At 39.9% G+C, this 12627-nt stretch overlaps 1 protein-coding gene across 2 annotated transcripts; it reads left to right on the top strand.

Annotated features, from left to right (window-relative positions):
• The first annotated feature begins 9115 nt into the window (after positions 1-9115).
• On the top strand, positions 9116-12305 carry pou3f3b (POU class 3 homeobox 3b). Of its 2 annotated transcripts, none has more exons than XM_079840656.1 (2): positions 9116-10968; positions 11273-12305. In XM_079840656.1, the coding sequence occupies exons 1-2, from the start codon at positions 9748-9750 to the stop codon at positions 11384-11386; spliced, it is 1335 nt and encodes a 444-aa protein (XP_079696782.1). In that variant the 5' UTR covers positions 9116-9747; the 3' UTR covers positions 11387-12305. The 2 variants fall into 2 exon arrangements, with proteins under 2 accessions (XP_079696782.1, XP_079696783.1); XM_079840657.1 differs by having other exon boundaries at positions 9118-10959.
• The last annotated feature ends 322 nt before the right edge of the window (positions 12306-12627 follow it).

Here is a 12627-nt window from a genome sequence, read left to right as displayed (position 1 = left end):
TAATCTGTTTATGCGTGAGTGTGGCGTTGCGTTCTGCCGGGTGCTTGAGGGGTGTGAGCTGTGTTGTACGGAGGGCTCTGTGCGATTACAGGGGCTCAGTCTTGGCGGGCACTCAGAGTTGTCAAAGCCTTTGATCTGAACTGTCTTCATAATCACTTCAAAAAGTGTTCGCGGCACCGTGAGGGGTTTACAAATTCACCCTGTACTTTTTTCTGCACTCTTAAAGCGGTTGATGCTCTGTGTTTAAGGCCTGTCCGCCATGATGAGAGGTAGGGAGAATGAAGGAGAGCATTTTAAATGTATTCTCTCTGCGGCTACATATAACTGGCATGAGTAAAGCAGGATTGTTTTTTTTATCATATGCATTCTGCCTATCTACGTGGTCATTTCAAACATGTTTATGCTGTGTCTGTCACTGTCGCACTCCTTTAATTCTTTCTGTCTTTCTATAAACAAAGTGAGGGACAAAAGTGAAATCCTTCCGCCTTTTGCTCTGCAGACTCAGAAGGGGTGCAAGCAGAGGGGAAAAAAACTCGACTGTTCTCTTTAACAACAGCATTTGCATATTTTTATAGTCTCTCAAAGAAAAATAGCCGGCAGGCTAGCAGCTCCAGCAGCAGTGTATGCTGAAAACGGAAGCAGTGAGATCTATGTGTGTGTGTGTGTGTGAGTGTGTGTGTGTGCTCACAGCATGGCCACTCTGTCCCTCTGCAGCAGAATAAGTCTGGGTCCAATGTGGAAAAGGGCCCCTCTCCCTGGAGAAGGGAGGGAAGGTTGGAGAGTTGAAGCTCCTCTTCTGCAAGAGAAACAACATAACATTAGAATCAGTTAGAACTGCATCTTGAACATTCTTTCTATGGCACGCAATACACATTTTGTCTCCAGGCGTCTTTTTTGTTGTTGTTGTTGTCCAGGTGTCCAGATGCTCACCATGTTCGCTGTGTTGATATTTGATCACTAGCTTTCGCCTTTTTTATTGAGGGCAGTGACTGATCCTTGAATTGAGATAGATAGATAGATAGATAGATAGATAGATAGATAGATAGATAGATAGATAGATAGATAGATAGATAGATAGACAGACAGACAGACAGACAGACAGACAGACAGACAGACAGACAGACAGACAGACAGACAGACAGACAGACAGACAGACAGACAGACAGACAGACAGACAGATAGATAGATAGATAGATAGATAGATAGATAGATAGATAGATAGATAGATAGATAGATAGATAGATAGATAGATAGATAGATAGATAGATAGATAGATAGATAGATAGATAGATAGATAGATAGATAGATAGATAGATAGATAGATAGATATATAGATAGATAGATAGATAGATAGATAGATAGATAGATAGATAGATAGATAGATAGATAGATAGATAGATAGATAGATAGATAGATAGATAGATAGATAGATAGATAGATAGATAGATAGATAGATAGATAGATAGATAGATAGATAGATAGATAGATAGATAGATAGATAGATAGATAGATAGATCTGTCCATGCAATAAATGCACATTCTTTTTTTTTTTTTTTGCAAATTTGAACTTGGCATGAATCAAAAATCAAATCAGAGCTGCAAATTATTATTTACAAGATACATATTTACAGATAGATAGATAGATAGTGTATGCAAACACTCCAATAATATATGTAATTGTTAACAAACATGTAGGTTTACTGTTGCATATAATAAATTATATTACTTCATACTTTCTTCTGCATATGCTATAGGAGGCTCGTTTGCATGTTTAACATGAGGTTTAGATAGAAATATCCAGCTCTATCGCCCACTGCGAGTGCACCGTATAGGCATTACCATACATACCAGAAATTAGACTCATTGACCTTTCCACCTTACACATGAGACACATATGTTTCCTTAGCTTAGCCATTATTCAGCCTCTAAGCAGTGCTGTGCACCCTTAGCAAGCACATTTTAATAAAAGTGAGTGAGAGCAAACTGGAGGAGTTTAGAATGATACATTGCATGTTGCCTGAGTTTAAGGGCAGCATTTTAGCTGTGGGGCTGTCCGTGTGCCTGGCCTGAGTAATGAGTAATGTGTGGTAGGCAGTTTGGCAGAAGGTCAGGCCACTTCTAGCAGGCTTGTGAACGTTGCTTTTTTTGACCCTGCGGGCTGTATGCGTGAGTGGACCAAGAGGGAGAGAATTAGAGGAGGAGACAAAGAGAGATAGAAATGGTTGAGACAGAGAGTGAGGAAAAGCCCAGAGGTTTGGGAGAACATATAGGATGTCAAAATAAGGATACAGATGTATGTAAACCCATTTTTCCTGCTGTGGGTGGGAATGTAATTAAGATGACACACACAGAGATGATTTTCCGACAACCAAGTGTGCCCACACATACAAAAACAGAAGATTTTATATAGTTGCTAACACGTTTACACTGTCATTTGTCAGTCATTGACTTGAGCCACAGATTTCTTTCAATTTTACAGCTCGAAATAAAGACACAAAGGTGCTTTTTATACCGCCTCTTAGCCTTTTAAAACTATGCTTAACTATACCTATATACTATGACTTGTATACGTCAAAAACAAAAGTATTTACAGCAAAATGCTCCTGTATCCATCACCTCTTAGCGTTCCCGTCTGGTAACCCACTCCAGGACAGACTCCATCATTTATCCCTGATCGAGCTGAAAGCAGCAGAGCTGAATTTGTGTTTCGACGTGCTGCACTGCTATAAACAGCCTCACATTTTCTTCCCATTTTCACCATGAATCTCAAACGCAGCATGCCAGTTACATTAAAACAACGTATGAGGAAAATTACAGCTGTATTATTTTATTTGCAATACCTGTAATAGGCCTCGCATGCAAGCAATATTTATTGAGCCACACGGCTTTGCCGGGGATTTATCGTGTTGACAGTTTTGCACTCAGTCGAATGTAGTACAAAAAACATCATCTGCATATTATATTCTTTTTTAATTCTAAGGGGTGAGACAGCTCTCAACCAGCGGGTTTGTCTAACCTAACAGACATCACTTTCTGACTGCAACCAACAGCAAATCCTTAAATCCGTAGATATACTCTGCTGAAACCAAACATCTATGTTTCATCGCTGTGTCTGGCCAATGGCATAAGATTTCCATGTGTTTCTCACAGCCAACATAACACCCTTGACTATTGAAACTCTTCTCCTCTCCTGTATCACAAAGACACACACTTTTGCTTTTGTGATTGAAGCTGAAATATCAGGAGACCTGTTTTCTCACAAAACGAGCAACAGAAAAAGCGGAGAGGTCACTTCCAATGCGTGGTTCCTCTGTTATTCAATTTGATTGGGATTTTGGGTGATTTGTGTTGTGCATCTCTGGGGAAATAAATGCTTTGATTAATGTAATCCTGAGCAGGGAGGTACCACAAACCGCACTCCTCAGGGAACGGTGCTGTTTGACAAACAAAAACACGCAGGGCACCACTTCAGTCCGCACACAATGGATACATTTTAAATGGTAGAGGGCACATCACAGAGCTTGTGCAACTTTTTCATCAGTTTAATATGTTGATGCATAATTACGATGGACTATCAGATAATCCTATAGCATGTATATGTAATAAAGTGTTTCATGAAAGTGTAATAGGACAGTAGGAGTTAGATTATTGCTGTGACCTGCAGCAGTAATCACTGTAGTGTCTGATATAGGATGTCCAAGAGATATTGTTAGTCCACATGGGACAGTTAAGAGGGAACTGTCAGTTACACACACAGAGAGAGAGAGAGAAGACTAGCATCCACATCACGGAACAGACAGCTGCGTGTCACATCACACATATCTTGAGATGGATGGACTTAAGGCTGGGGTTCTGACTGATTTCTAAGGGGATAACATGTCTGGTGTGATTTATGTATTTTCGAGTGATTATTTTGTGTTTTACTGATTTGAGTTTATTTACGTGTGTGTGTGTGTGTGTGTGTGTGTGTGTGTGTGTGTGTGTGTGTGTGTGTGTGTGTGTGTGTGTGTGTGTGTGTGTGTGTGTGTGTGTGTGTGTGTGTGTGTGTGTGTGTGTGTGTGTGTGTGTGTGTGTGTGTGTGTGTGTGTGTGTGTGTGTGTGTGTGTGTGCACCCAATATTTATACTACATGTATATAATGTTGCATCCACATATCATTTAAAGCACATTATGACATTTGCATTGATTTTCAATGGGAGAGAGACCAATCAATAAGGGGCTGGCTGGAATGTTTACGAATAATGAAGCTCGGATAATCTTCGTGTAAGACATAGAGCTCTGAAACATTTTCGCTATTTCGGTCATGAGCAGCGCGCCTCCTGGGCCGGTGCTACGGGAAATGATGCACAAGGGACCAGTGGAATAAACAAGGCGGAACGACGTGACGCACTCTATGGGCTTCCACGTATAGAACAAGGATATAAAATAATGTCATTCCTAGTCACAAATTATGAAATAACATCGGCCAGTCGATTACTCTTCCTCTCTGACCGACTATTATTTTAAATTGATCCTATGTAGTTTTGTAAATTTTGAGGGGAGGAAAAAAAGGCAAATATAGCCTCCAAATGTAATAGGCCTACTGTGTTATTTCGATTATCATCTTTCTTCCCAATAACAATAGATTGTTTTCAAATGAATTGCCATTTCAAGCTGTATATTAAAATGTGGCAACTGGAAACCCAAAACTGTCTGTATTGAAGGATTACTTCTAGTGACATGTGCCCAATCCATTCTTTTCCTTTCGATGACGAAAGTGATACTTTTTATGGTAGCAGTTAAACAAATAAAAAAAATAAAAAAAATAAAAAAAGGAATTATTTAAAAAATAAATGTATTTATAAATGATAAATGTATAAACATAATTATAAAATAATACATATAATTAGTCCATAATGTTTATTTCTTATTTAGTAATAACAATGCATACACATGTACCATTCAGTTATGACATTTTATCTTCCGGAATTAAGAGAAAATAAGGCACATCGCATTCTCTTTTTTTGGGAGGACGCCAGAGCTCTGGCCTACAATTTCACGCTGTCAGACATGAGCTTAGCGCTTTGAAGGTTTGTTTCTCTAATGAATGACAAGCAGAATGTGTCTGTAACATATATTCGAAATGAGTAGATATTTCATTTCATTTTAATAAAATCAATATTATTTTTGTTCTTTGAAATAATTCCTCTTTTAATATTCACAATTCTCATTAATTGTATTCAATTCAATTATATCCAGTGTTTGTTTTTTCTTTTTCTTCTTCTGTTCGTGATGTTAAAATCCCGGAATTATTAAAATATTTTTAACTTGATGATCAAACATGCGCGCACTTTTTATAATGATTTTTCAGTTAGGCTAGCCTACATAATTATTGTTTTATTTATGTTGAACACATTTTTGCTTAATAAAAAAATGTGTTAATGATAACAAGTTTTTGAATGTAGGCTATTTAAATACTGTCGTTATTTACACAACAACATTAACGTCTGCCAAATATAATTCCAAAGGATATGTTTAAAATGTTGTAGCCTATATGCGTTTTATTTTGAAACTTCCTTTAACGAAACCTTTTATTAAACTAAAAAAAACTGCAACCGTTTACGCTAGGCCTATATGTCAGAATTGGAATGGCTTAGTCTACAAAGTAGGGTGAAAATCGTTTGTTTTGTTTTTTGAAAGCATGTATCGTTGGGTCTAGGCATTGTTTCTTTGAGCAATGACAATAATGTGAATTAATGTTTTGTGAATAAATTAATTGTACATTGTTTTTCTCATTATGATTTCAACAGGTATCAGTTTACGATATCGGTACCCTATGCTTCTCCTCAAAAAAATAAGAATAAATCAATAATCAAGGACAAAAGCCCAATTACTCACCATTAGCGCTTTTACCATACTGACTAAGCGCGACACCTGCTGGTGACAAAATCCCCCCATACGTCACTGTCAAGCGTGTAAGTGTGGGATCTAATCTTTATGGTTGTGCTGATTCCAGTTACGTTATGTATACATCTTTTGTAGGCGCTTGTATTTCTATAGACATATACGAATTTGAGATGTGTGTTTGGCGCAATGGTAGATGTTCTTGGCTTGACTGTGGCTCTTTCATCTCGACTCCAGTGCACAAACATATAGCTTAATGCGACCAGTGTTCCCTCTTTTATTCCACTCACCATAGCAACCGAGAGGAAGGCTTCAGAAATGCTTTGCCCATGAATGAAACAAACGGTCTTAGTGGGGCTGCGAGAGAGATGGCATCTTCGACCGGGAGGGCACACAAAGTTAACACAAGAAATATCACGGGGAGATGTATTCGTTTTGTTTGCATAGATAAAACTATAGCTTAAATTTTGATATATTAATCTTAAATCTTTTACAATTTAATTATAGTTCAATCTTAATCTTAATTACACTTCAAATGTTTACCATTTAAACTGCTACAGTCTCGTTTAATTTAGTAATCATACCTTGCGCCGATCGCTTGCATGTTTTCATTGCCATTGGTCCTGATCAGCTAGACTAGTTTCTGCTCAGTTGCCCCTCGTGTGCTGTGTTGTCTCTCACAGTCGTTCGGTAACAACTCAAATCCTTGCCGTCATTCTCACACACACACACACACACACACAGTCTCGCGCATACATCGCGCGCTCCAAAATAAGGCAGTGCTGCAGACCAAGTTGCAACAAACTTTGGCACAGAAGTAAAAGATCGATTTATGTAAACGACCTGATATCCACTTGTACGCGACTCCACCGAGAATTCCACCGAGGGTCTCCTGTTTGAATTTGATTGATTGCACATTCTCCACTGGACATTCACTACAAAACAGCAGCTTAACCGTCTGCTCGCTATTTATAAAGCTAAACAGTCTTATTGATTTTTACACGGAAAAAAAGGGCTTCGCAACCACACAGACACATGCATATATATATATATATATATATATATATATATATATATATATATATATATATATATATATATATATATATATATATATATATATATATATATATATATATATATATATATATATATATATATATATATATATATATATATAAGGTAGGTATCAGTAGCCTATATAGATAGAAATTGTTCAGGTATAGTAGGCTATGCCTTGTAATACAGTTTTATAATCTCGCCGAATACTGATTTATTTTCACTTACCGTAAGATTCCATGATAACCGGAAAAATGTCTCAAATACAGCATTGTTCCTTCATCATTGACCGGCTCTCTCCCTCCGTTTTGGTCCTTCCTAAGATTTTCTTCCCTCTGACTCAACTGAGCGGAGCTCTCCTCTGCACCGCTATTATTTTCACTAAAATATATGAAAATTTATGCAAATGAAAATCAGCACTAACTGTTCGTCTCTTGTTATACTTGGGGATTTTTCCCTCTCTACTTGCACAGAAAACAAATGATCTCCCCAGCAGGGAACACGGGGACCTTGTTACATAAACAAATAAATAATAAACAGCCTACTTCTCAGATAAAAAAAACATTAAACTTCAAAAGTTGAAGGCTTGAACATTTTTAAATTGCTTTGACTCCTTAGAGTGAGTGAATCCCTTTCCTTATTCTGGCTATCACGTTTCTTATGGCCGCACGAGACGTCCTTTGAAAGCGAGCAGTATGAAACGCATAGCAGTAATTTAGACCAAAATCTGCTGGAAATTAATGAATAGACAGCCCCGTGGCGGTGGCCCTACTTTGCCATTCAATGTAAACAAATCCACGAGGTTCTCGGTTTTTGAGTCTGATCCAAATGAAATCTTCTGGGAAGGGGAGTGCGTAGTCCTCTCTTGGGTTTTCTACATAACCTGATTCAGTGTTATTCTACCCAGTACACCAATACTCCATGAAATAAGATGAGCGTTTCTGTCACAATAGCTACCTTTTTGGGGTGTTTTTGTTGTAAAATGGTTCCTTTGGTTTGCATGTGACTTTTAATGCACCTACTAGCCTAATGCTTGTATTTCATAAACAAGGAGATCCCACCAAATGTCACACCTCTCTTGTTTATTGAAGCTGGGGGGACCGTGTGCCAATCACTAAATTTTCTTTGGACTTGCACTTTTATTTATACCTCTGGGTGAATCCATATGTTGTAGGGGTCTGTTGGTATGTCTCTGAGCAATTCAGCGCGAGATTTAAAAAAGGAATGTTGTATTTGGCCTATCGTGGTAGTTAAATTAGAAGACATTTCTTGCAAATCCCCAAAGGACTGCTCAGTTTGCATTCGTTTTGGTTGCCACTTTTCTCCCCATGCCTTTCTTGTGTTTAGCTGCCTTGCACTCTCTGTTTCCGCTTGGAAGCATCGCATAGTCATCTCGTTAACTCTTGAGAGGCCGAGGTTTCAGAAAATGTAGTAGTAGTCAATGTGATGCAGTTAGGTTAATTACGTCGATATATTTATATTATCTTGCTTGGTTGAGTTCACAAATTGTAACGGACAAGCTGGAAGAGAAACGACATTTTAGGACTCATTTTGTCAATAAGAGTGAAATATTTGCAAACTGAGATCCCATGCAGCCAGTGCGATATCAGTGCATTTGATAAAATATCAAAATTTTAATAAAAAGAGGTCACTGTCCATATCACTCTTTTCTAAATTCACCATACGGCTTGGTGTAGAACTGTTTTGTTTAGTTTTTTTGCTCTGAGGAATACAGTCGCACTGTCTTGTAAATAATTCACCCAAATAATTCACCAAAACTATGGGAAATTGTACTTAAATGAGGATTTGTGAATATATTCCCGCATTCTTTCGAGTTTTCAGTCATTTATCTTGATTTATTTATTTAAATTCAAAAGCAACCAATTGGAATAGCCGGAAGGGGGGTCTAAGTGCCCGAAGCGAGTTCTCTAGACCTGTCAATCTTGCCAGTACTATCCAATCAACGAGAGCCGTACACCCGACTTCCTTGCATTTGGGGAAAAGACGTGGACGATGAACGCAGCGCAGGGTAAACACTCGTGTGTCCTCGAGCTCTGAGGGAGGGACGGAGCTAACTGTCAGAGAGAGAGAGAAAGAGAGGGAGGGAGAGTGAGCGAGGGAGAGGAGAGAGAACAAGCGAATGAGAAAGAAGGCATGCAACACTGCTTTGCACTGTAATACTGGATTGTACTTCAACTGGAGCGGTTTGGCAGGTTTAAACACATCAAAACAGAACAAAGAGACAGACTTTACAGCACCATAAAAGAATCTGCAAAAGAAAAGAAATAAAGGAACGGAGCAAGTGAAAACGCTGCGGCTAAATAACAAAAGAATTGAAGAAGAACCACGTTTAATATTTTTCCACTCGGTAACGGAACATACGTTTGGACTTATTATTTTTAAGGGCATATTACAACTTCTCCAAGCGCCAGAACTTTCTTGCGGGACAAAGTTTTTGAAAGAATTTTTAATCTTTCTTTTTTTCTTCTTCTTTGTTTTTAAACAGAAAATATAGACTGACGGACTGTTTGACTTCCGATGGGGTTTCAACGCTGACATAAAACTGGAATTTATCGTTTTAATCATCCATATGTTCGAAATATATGAATGCACAAAATATTCAAGAGACGGATTTCGTCTTCTCGCCTACAGTATCTTTCTCTTTGCTTTTTGTTGATGGTGTTTGCCAAAACACAAGCCAGACTTTTAAAGTTTGAATAATTCATGAGATATAATTTGCCTGCATTAAAAAAGTTTCTGCAAAAGGGAGGGGGTGATCGGCAAACATATTCATAAGGTTAGCGGAATGGCCACAGCGGCTTCCAACCCTTATCTACCCAGCAGTAGTATATTATCGTCCGGCTCGATCGTGCACTCGGACTCCGGGGGTGGGATGCAGCAGGGCAGTGCTGCGGTAACCTCAGTGTCCGGTGGGTACAGAGGAGACCCAACGGTTAAAATGGTACAAAGTGATTTTATGCAGGGCGCAATGGCAGCGAGCAACGGGGGACATATGCTGAGCCACGCGCACCAGTGGGTGACGTCCTTGCCTCACGCTGCAGCGGCGGCTGCAGCTGCCGCAGTTGCCGCAGCTGAAGCCGGATCGCCGTGGTCGTCTAGTCCCGTTGGAATGACAGGCAGCCCGCAACAGCAGCAGGACGTGAAAAATAACTCGGGGAGAGACGATTTGCACTCTGGGACTGCGCTGCATCACAGGCCCCCACATTTAGGTCCCCACCAGACTCACGCGGGTGCCTGGGGTAGCACAACCTCTGCCCACATCCCGTCTCTAACTGGGAGCCAACAGCAGCAGCAGTCCCTCATATACTCGCAGCCTGGCGGCTTCACGGTCAACGGCATGCTCAGTCCGCCGGGCAGCCAAAGCCTAGTACACCCGGGTCTGGTGCGTGGCGACACCCCGGAGCTCGATCACAACAGCCACCACCACCACCATCACCACCAGCATCAGCATCACCAGCAAGCACACCACGGAGTGAACAGCCACGACCCGCACTCCGACGAGGACACGCCGACGTCGGATGACTTAGAGCACTTTGCCAAGCAGTTCAAACAACGCCGGATCAAACTGGGCTTCACGCAAGCGGACGTGGGCTTGGCGTTGGGCACTCTCTACGGGAACGTCTTCTCGCAGACCACAATCTGTCGCTTCGAAGCTCTCCAGCTCAGCTTTAAGAACATGTGCAAGCTGAAGCCGCTGCTTAACAAATGGCTGGAGGAAGCAGACTCTTCCACAGGCAGTCCCACCAGCATCGACAAGATAGCGGCTCAGGGCAGGAAGCGCAAGAAGCGCACCTCCATCGAAGTGAGCGTCAAAGGTGCGTTGGAGAGCCACTTCTTGAAATGTCCCAAGCCTTCGGCCCAAGAGATAACCAGTCTAGCGGACAACCTGCAGCTGGAGAAAGAGGTGGTGAGAGTTTGGTTTTGCAATCGGAGACAGAAGGAGAAAAGGATGACGCCCCCAGGAGTGCCGCAGACGCCGGAGGATGTATATTCTCAGGTCGGCAATGTGAGTGCAGATACACCGCCCCCCTCCATGGACTGCAAACGAATGTTCAGTGAGACATAGAACAGCATACAAGACTAAAAATATTTTATATATGACTAATCTGATAAAACACAGACTATCATGAAGATAGCAAAGCATTTTGATACTGTGATTGTGAGGGAATATTGAGACTGCAGATGTGTTATATATTTTTTTCACAAGAAAAAATCACCCCTCTTCCTTCCCAACCCTAAACCGCCCGATAATCTTCTTCCAGGCCCTTCAATGTCTTTACCTAAAAGGTTGTGTCTGCTCTTTCTTTCAGGGACATTTTTTAGTAGATTACTTAAAAGATGCAAGTTTAACTGGGCCGAGCGAACCGGGCGACCAGAGGGTGACAACTACAAGTTCGTTCCACCAGGTAATTTTGGCGCATTAACTTCAACTGAAAAATATGAGAAATTAGAAATGAACATCAAAATCTTTGCCCCCCCCTACCCTGTTACACCAATGTCTTGTTTGAGAGGCAAAAGACGCAGGCAATTGTGTATGTTGTTATGGGACATTAAACCTCAAACAAAGGGATGAAATTCAACTGAAACAATGCGAAGAACAGTGGCATCCACGAAGCTTCCATCCAACTTGGCAGAGAAGACTGCATGGTTTTGTTATTATCCAAAAATATGGAATGGAATTTTTTTTCTGGCCTTCCAATCCTGACAAAAACAACAAAAGACTGCCCTCAGTTTCTGATCTCCAAGATCACATCTTTTTGAAATTGTTTTTGTTTTGTTTTTTATGTAAAGAACTGAATCTTACGTGGATTTTTGAGGACAAAATTAAATCAAAGATGACTTTTGAAAAGACTGATTATTCCGCAGCTGCACCTCTTTGAGAATCTTCTGTGCGAACATCCGTTGCCAAGTGGGCCAGAGCTGGTGCTGTGGATGTTTTCATGTGCTGCCATTTCCAAGCAGTATTCTTTGGTAGGTTTTAATAAACAAGACTATGTAAATCCGGCAATATAGATTCATTAGATCAGATGCTGATCGGAATTATTTACTTAATATTTTTCATTCAAATGCTTTGTTTTAATATTTTATTCGGGATACATACGAACTATTCCAAACAGTTATTTATTTCCCCCAGACTTGTGTAAAATGTTTTCCCTGTTTTCGTTGTTGACCTTATTTGTTTTGTTTAATTTTGTATTCTCATTTTTAAAAGAGCACAAATCTACACGAGCTGACTTTGACAGTAGGTAATAAGGGTATATTTTGATGTGATGATTTGATTGTAATTTAATTTCAGTAGTGATTCCGTAAGAGATGATCGAGAACAATAAATTTGTTAGAATGAAACAAGATTGTGTGTTGTGCCTAAAACCGTAGCTGTGTAATTTTTTTTAGGATGCTCTCTCAGAGCAATATTTAGCCAAATGCATTTTAAAATGATGACTGATGAATATATTAATGGCCTTATGTTGTGACATGCAGAATAGAAATAACAAAACAAAACCTTTTTATTTGTATGGCAACAAAGTAGAGATGCTTGCTGCAAATACAACTGTCCTATAAATATTTCACACAATGTATTTTTAAATAAATAAATAGAAACAGGTCAGTGTAGCGTAGCAATCGTTTAGGCCTCGATGGGAAGCATTTACGGCAGTTCAGCATT

This window comes from Gobio gobio, assembly GCF_949357685.1.
Source record: "Gobio gobio genome assembly, chromosome: 17".
NCBI lineage: Eukaryota > Metazoa > Chordata > Actinopteri > Cypriniformes > Gobionidae > Gobio > Gobio gobio.
The sequence above is the reverse complement of the archived record's forward strand: the minus strand, read 5'-3'. Positions and strand labels throughout refer to the sequence as shown.

Coding starts and splice junctions, on each gene's coding strand:
- pou3f3b (XM_079840656.1), top strand. CDS start 9,748: ATGGCCACAGCGGCTTCCAACCCTTATCTACCCAGCAGTAGTATATTA. Junction 10,969..11,272: donor TATATTCTCAGGTCGGCAAT/GTGAGTGCAGAT, acceptor TCTTTCTTTCAG/GGACATTTTTTAGTAGATTA.